At 36.1% G+C, this 7,498-nt stretch overlaps 1 protein-coding gene across 1 annotated transcript; it reads right to left on the minus strand.

The window, feature by feature from the left end:
* Window positions 1–5,852: 5,852 nt before the first annotated feature.
* Window positions 5,853–6,797, minus strand: LOC127684321 (olfactory receptor 5D16-like). The gene has a single exon (XM_052181269.1). It carries the CDS (start codon window positions 6,795–6,797, stop codon window positions 5,853–5,855), a length of 945 nt encoding a protein of 314 aa, XP_052037229.1.
* Between the last annotated feature and the right edge of the window lie 701 nt (window positions 6,798–7,498).

A 7,498-nucleotide genomic window follows, 5' to 3' on the forward strand; every position in this document is an offset into this window, starting at 1 on the left:
AGGTCCCCACAAAGATTCTTATTTCTCCTCCTGCTGTTTATTCATTTATCCACTTTATATCCTGCTCCCAACCCCACTTCCCTCTTCTCCTGCCAGTTCCACCATCATAAATCCTTCCTCCCATTCCTCGCTCCCCTTCTCCTTTGAGAAGAGAACATTCTCCACAGGAACCAAGTCACCCATGCATGTCAAGTTTCAGCAAGCCTAGTTGCATCACCTCCTACTGAGGCCAGACAAGGCAGCCAAGCTAGGGGAAAGGGATATTGGGTTTCTGTGATTTCCTATTTTCCACACCCTACCCCTGGCATCTTCATATTTCCATTCATTCCCCTGGCTCTCTAGCCCTTTCTCCTGTTTCACACCATAGAACTAGAAAAGATTATCATGAGTAAGGCAACCAAGACCCAGAAAAACAAACATGGTGTGTACTCACTTATAAGTGGATGTTAGTTATAAAGTACAGGATAACCATGCTATTAACCATAAACCCAAAGAAGAGTCATATAAAGGAGGACACAATGGACTGGGGAGGCATACTTGAATCTCATAGAGAAGTGGAAGTAGATTAAATATCACAGGTACAATGAGGGAGGGGAATGGAAGCTAAAGAGGTAGAAGGAAGATGAAAGGAGAGAGTACTGGGAGAGACAACTGGATTGGGCTGGCAAGAGATATGGCGGGGCATCTCTGGAATGAGCTAGAAACCTTGGACTAGGGAAACTCCCAGGAATCTATTAAGGTGACCATAGCTAAGACTCTTAGCAATAGGGCATGTGAAACTTCAATTGCACATCCCCTGTAGCCAGGCAATATTTCCAAGGGAGAGACTGGGATACCAACCTACCCACAAAATCTTAGACCCACAATTGTTCCTGCTTACAAGATGTGTAGAGGTAAAAGATAGAGCAGAATATAAGGGAAGGGCTAACTGATGAGTCACCCAACTTGAGACTTATTCCATGAGAGGGATCCCACACCTACTTATAGACCAGATCCTAGCATGTTATCAGAGAGGCTTCTCCAAGAAACTGGTGGAATTAGATAGCAGATAACCAAAACCAAAAACATTATGTGAAACTTGAGGAATCCTTTGGAAGGGGGAGAAGGGATTAAAAGATCAAGAATCACCAAGAACACCACAAACTGGACCCATAGAGGTTCATAGTGACTCAACTGCCAATCAGAAAGCATTTGTGAAACAGATCTAGGTCCTCTGCACATATGTAAATTTTGTGCATCTCAGTCTTCATGTAGGACTCATAACAGTAGGGGCCATCTTTGACAATGTTACCTGATTTTCTGTCCCTTTCTTCTAACTAGGATTCCTTGTCTAGCCTCAATAGTAGAAGATGCCCTAGTCTTATTCCAACATGATATGACAAGGCCTGTTGATATCCATGGGAGGCCTCCTCTATCCTAAGCAGAAGGAGAGGATGGGTGGAAGTGGGGCTTGGGGATGTTAGAGGGAAGTACTGAAAAAAGAAGAGAGAGGGGAGACTGTGAAAAGGATATAAGGTAAATATATTAACTGAGTAAAATATAAATAAAAGATGTCCTAATAGATATGATTAAATAATATAGTTCAAGATATATTTTATGATTTTAAGACCTACCAAAATATTTCAAAGAAACTTTTCATAGTACTAGGGTATGTTAGATTTATGAAACAATGTGAGAAGGCTGAAGGCAGAAAGAAGATAAAGCCTAATCTCAACAGAATGAACTGTTGATTATAAATTGTGTAGGCCTAATTTCCTGAAAAGAGAATTGCCTGGAGGTAGCAAAGCTGTCTTTGACTCTACAGGTATGGGATGAGTATATATCCAAGAGCCTCTCTTTCCTTGGGCTTACGATGCAGCCTCGTGATGCTAGGACTGGAATTATCTGCTTGAAGGATGACACCTTGCTTCTGCAAACATTCCTTCTTGCTCTGACCAAGGTCAGTTTTAGTAATCTTGACTTGTGACCAATGTATTCTACCAAGTCAAGGAGTGAATTGTTTATTGTTATGAATATAAATAAGCAAACATCAACTTCCATATATTTTTAGGTTTTCCAAAAGATATTCTTATGATTAACACAAGAAATGAGCACAGAATATAAATATAATGCACATGTAAGTCAGAGGCAGGAAAAATGCCAAGAAATCTAACATGATTTGATTTCAGTTTAATCATTTGTACATAAAATATTTATGACATAAACTGAAAATTGGGTCTATTTTTAATTTACTTGAGGTTCATTTATTTTATTTTATGTATTTGAGTGTTTGGCTGCATATATATACATCTACCATATGCATGTCTCATCAGAGGAAGTGAGAAGATGGTACTGGATATCTTGGGAATGGAAATATTGAGTGTTATGAGTCATAATGTGGATGCTGAGGACCAAACCCAGGTTCTCCAGAAGACTATTAGTGTTCTTAACCATTGGGCCATTTCTCCAGTTTCATATTTCAATTTAAATATAGGAAAATATCAAACAAAAATGGATGAACATGAATTAAAATTGTATTTAGTATTATTTTAAATGTTTATTTACAAAACTGAATTCACAAAGACAAATTAAATTCTATATATAATTTATGTCCTCTGCCTTGGGTTCCTTGCCATTGAAAGAACTATAATTTTTTCAATAAGTGTTACTAAAGATATTTGCTTATATAGCACTATTTCTAAATTGTTCTCTTGATTTCAGAAGCTCAAAATTATTATTTATTATTATTATTAATTATTATATCTATTTACTTTACAACCTGACTGCAGTTTCTCCTCTCTTCTAGTGTTTTCCTCCTCCCCTGCCCTTCATCAATTCCTCCTTTATTTTTCTTTAGAAAATTGGACGTCTTCCATCGCTATTAACAAGCCTTGACATATCAAGTTGCAGTAACACTAGGGCCATCTTCTTTCATTGAAACAGGACAAGGCAGCCCAGTATGGAGAAAGGGTACCAGAGGCAGACAACAGAGTTAGAGAAGGCCCATGCTTCTGTGGTTAGAAGTCCTACATGAAGACCAAGCTGCATATTTGTTACACAGGCGCAGAAGGCCTAAGTCAGTTTCATGCATGCTCCCTGGTTGGTTGTTCAGTCTCTGTGTGCTTCTATGGTCCCATGGTTATTGATTCTGTAGGTTTTCTTCTGGTGTTCTTGATTCCAATGGTTCCTGCAATTCTTCCTTGCCCTCTGCAGCAGGATTTCCCAAGCCCCAACTAATTGACTTTGGGTCTTTGCATTTGTTTCCATCAGGGGTGAGATCTGTTGACTCATGGAATGGGCATCAAGTGGGACCATTCATTGTTTGGTCTGTCAGGGGAGATATGTGAATCTCACTGAGAATGGAAATGAGAATAATCATCATGAGTAGACTGAGGGATAGGAGTAGGGATGGGTATGGGTACAGAAGGGCTCAGAATGGGGTTTTGGGGAGGGAAGACAGAGTACTCATATAGATAACTGGAAAGGGAGCTGAATCCCTAGGACAAGCTAAAAACATAAGGCAATGGAAACTCTGAAGAATCTGTGAGAGCAACACTAGCAAAGATTGTTAGCAGTGGAGGAAATGAAATCTGAACTGGATATTTTCTATACCCAGGAAAGACTTCCAATGGAGGCATTTTTACACCAACCCAGCTACAAAACATTATATCTGCAATTTTTCCTGCCCTTAAGTTTTGCAGGGGTAAAGATGGAGTTGAAATTAAAATTTTAAATGTATTATTATTATTACTATTATTATTATTATTATTGCTGTTGTGACTGTTATTTAAGTTTTTTTCACAGTTCTGTTGCCATCCTCCTCCTGGTCTGCCCTCTGACCACTCCCCATCCTACTCCTCCTCCCCTGTCTCCAAGAGACTACTACCCCATCAGACCTCCCCACTCTATGAGGCTTCAAGTCTCTTGAGGGTCATGTACATCATATCTTTTCTCACTAAGGCCAGTCTAGGCAGTCCTCTATTGTATATGTGTAGGGGGCCTCATATAATCTGGTCTATGGTGCATGGTTGGTGGCTTAGTGTCTGAGGATCTTGGGGGTCCACGTTGAGACTGTTAATCCTCCCATGGGGACCCTCCTCCTCAACTTCTTACAGCCCTTTCCCAATTTAACCACAGGAGTTCCCAACTTCTGTTCATTAGTTGATTGTCAGTATCTATATCTGACTCTCAGTTGCCTGTTGGGCATGTACTCAAAAGATGCTCCACCATGCCACAGATGCACATTATGTTAATAGCAGCCTTATTTGTGATAGCTAGAAGCTGAAAACAATCCAGATGTCCCACAACAGAAGAAGGGATACAGAAAATGTGGTTCATTTGCACAATGGAATACTACTCAGCTATTAAAAATGAGGATACCATGCATTTTTCAGGCAAATGGATGGTACTAAACTATTTTTAAAAATATAATTTTTAGAGTAAAATCTTAGTTGCCATCATCTTTTATTAATGTAAACACATAATTACCATTTACAGAAAAAGAAACAATAATTCACTAATTCAAGTAGGTAAACCATTATGATGTAGTTTAAAAAAATTAACATAATATTTCTACTCAATTTCTACTATTGTGATAATTAATAATTTGAAAGAGTTAAAATAAAATGTCTCTTAATACTTTTCTATTGTAGATGCAGAAAATATGAAATACAAAGGCATTATAGTCTATATAATCAAACAAAAGTATAGAACAGACTCAATAAAAATGAATATAAAATCCAAGTCTTATATTTTCTCTTTGAAATTTTTAATAAAAAGTATTATAATGATTGTATAACTATAAGACTTTTCTATTATAAACTATATTCTTTCTGGTATTCTTTTCTCCATTTAGGTTAAAACTAGAAGTGAAATTTTAGTACAATTTATATATACAACAAAGGCAAATTAGATCTAAGTACTTTAAAACAACTGTACTGAAACATTTAATGACAACAATAATTTCATATAAATACCAGTAAAATAACATTAAAATTAAAATGAACATATTGTTGACATTTGTTATCATTCTAAAAAGCCATTTAATGTTTCTAAACCTCTTACAATCCATATAGCCAACTATACTGAGATTCTTTTCAAGAATAATTAAAATAGTAAGAACATCTTATTTTCATGTACATTTCTTGGAACACATTATAACAAGTCTTTTATTCATAAGACCCAGAAAAATAGTTCTAAGTAATTATGGGCTTGTTGCAGTAATAAAACATAATTACCGCCTGAGCCTTGCTGGTGCTCCTGAATGAAATGTCACTCTTTCACAACCATGATAAACAAAATGTCTCCCCTATTGTTTCATTTGTATTTAAGTACTTGACATATTTTAAATTACAGGGTAAAACAATATGAAATTAAGAAGCAATTATTCCTATGTCCCCAAATGCATTGGGAAATAATTCTCACTAGAGACATTATGGAATTTTACACTAACATTGGATTTGGAAGTCATGAAAAGCTGAAACCATCTTTCTATATCTGGCACTTATTTGTCTACATCCACATTGTGGAGATAAAAATCTTTTTGCAATCCAGTTTTATTTGTCACAAAGAATAAATATTTCTTCTTTTTCTTCAGTGAAAGTTGGCACGACAAGCATATAATGTGTCACATATGACTTCTGTGAGTAAAACTACAGTACACATTAATGATAAGACTGAATCACATTTTTGCAGTATTTTTCAGGCCAAACATAATGTCATCTCTTTGCCCTAAAATGCATTTTATCACTTGAAAATTTTGTTTCTCTTTTGAAAAATCAGAAGTTTTTAAATGAATTTTTAATGCGCAGTTTGTTCACTCAAAACTGAACATGTTTTTCAATATTACAATTAATGTATCTTAAGGCTTAGAGTCACCGAGAAAAAGATCTTACATTCATTATTTTACTGACTGTGTCTTTGACATCTCTATTTCTTAGACTGTAGATCAAGGGGTTCAGCATGGGGATCACCACTGTGTAAAACAAAGAAGCCACTTTGACAGTGTGCCTGGAGTTCTTGGAATTGGGCACACAGTAGAGGAACAATATGGTTCCATGGAAGATGGTGATGGCTGTCATGTGGGAAGCACAGGTAGAGAAGACTTTGCGGTGCCCACTAGATGAATGCATTTGCAGGGCAGTGACAATAATGAACAAATATGATGTAAGAATGATGAGCAGTGTGCTTATCTCATTGAAAGTGGCAACAATAAAAAGCAGTATCTGGGTGAGGTGAGAATCAGAGCAAGCGAGGGCTATTAGGGATGACAGTTCACAGAAGAAGTGATTAATTGTGTTGAAACCCCGAAAATATAAATTTAAAGCAGAACAGGTAAGTGTCAGTGAGCACACCACCCCCCATGTATATGACCCAAGCACTAGCAGTGCACAGAGCCTCTGTGACATGACAACTGTGTACAGTAGGGGGTTACAGACAGCCACAAAGCGATCATAAGCCATCACAGCAAATAGAATTAGTTCAGTCACTACAAATGTGCAAAAGAAAAAGAACTGCATTATACATCCTGAAAATGAAATGGTCTTGTCTTCTGCAACAAGGTTCACCAGCATCTTGGGAGCAATGATGGAGGAATAGCAGAAATCTGCAAAGGAGAGGTGGCTGAGGAAGAAGTACATGGGGGTGTGCAGCTTGGGGTTAATCTTGATTATCATAATCATCCCTAGGTTCCCTACCACACTGAAGCTGTAGATTGCCAAAAACAACAAGAATAGAGGAATCTGCAGTTCAGGGTAATCTGAGAAGCCCAAGAGAGTGAATGTGACCACAGAAGTTAGATTTATGTCTGTTAGAATCATGATTCCTTCTGGTGAGATCTGAAAATCGATCTTAGAAATAAAATAGGAAAAAAAGTTTACACATAAAGCATGCCTAACTATCAATAAGCCTAAAGATAAAACAAAATACATACCTTTCCTCATATTGATATATTGAAATATCAAGACAGATTAACCAGATGTTCAGAAATTAAATTGCTAGTATATTATGAGTGATTTCCATAGCTCTAGTCATTTTCTTAAATATTCTTAAATATGATTTTAAATCATTATTATACAATACAATAATTAAGTAAAGAAACAGATAAATTTTTTAAGATTTGATTGCTTCATGTTTGATCATGAAAACCATCAAATTTTCCATCACGAACCCATCAAATTTTACTGAAGTCTCAAGCTCTTTCTCTTAAAAATTAGTCAAATGAAATAATTTATATTAATCATACTAGAATATCCAATGAAACAATGTAATACAGATAACATCACCTATGGAAGCTACATTATACTAATAATTGTGTATGCTGAGATATTACAAAACAATCTATGTCATTTGCAATCACATCAATATTAATATTACAGGAAGTGAGTAAGGATTTAGTCTATTATAATCAATTTTTACAATTGCTTTTAATATAAAATAACTTATTTTTTATGCTACCTTTTTCTTCTGATAAGCAAAGTGAAGTTTAACCAAACTTCTTCAATAGGAAAACAAAAACAAA

Source organism: Apodemus sylvaticus, chromosome 5 (assembly GCF_947179515.1).
Source record: "Apodemus sylvaticus chromosome 5, mApoSyl1.1, whole genome shotgun sequence".
NCBI lineage: Eukaryota > Metazoa > Chordata > Mammalia > Rodentia > Muridae > Apodemus > Apodemus sylvaticus.

What these genes read in the sequence shown, in the direction of transcription:
- LOC127684321 (XM_052181269.1), bottom strand. Translation starts at nt 6,797, where the DNA reads ATGATTCTAACAGACATAAATCTAACTTCTGTGGTCACATTCACTCTC.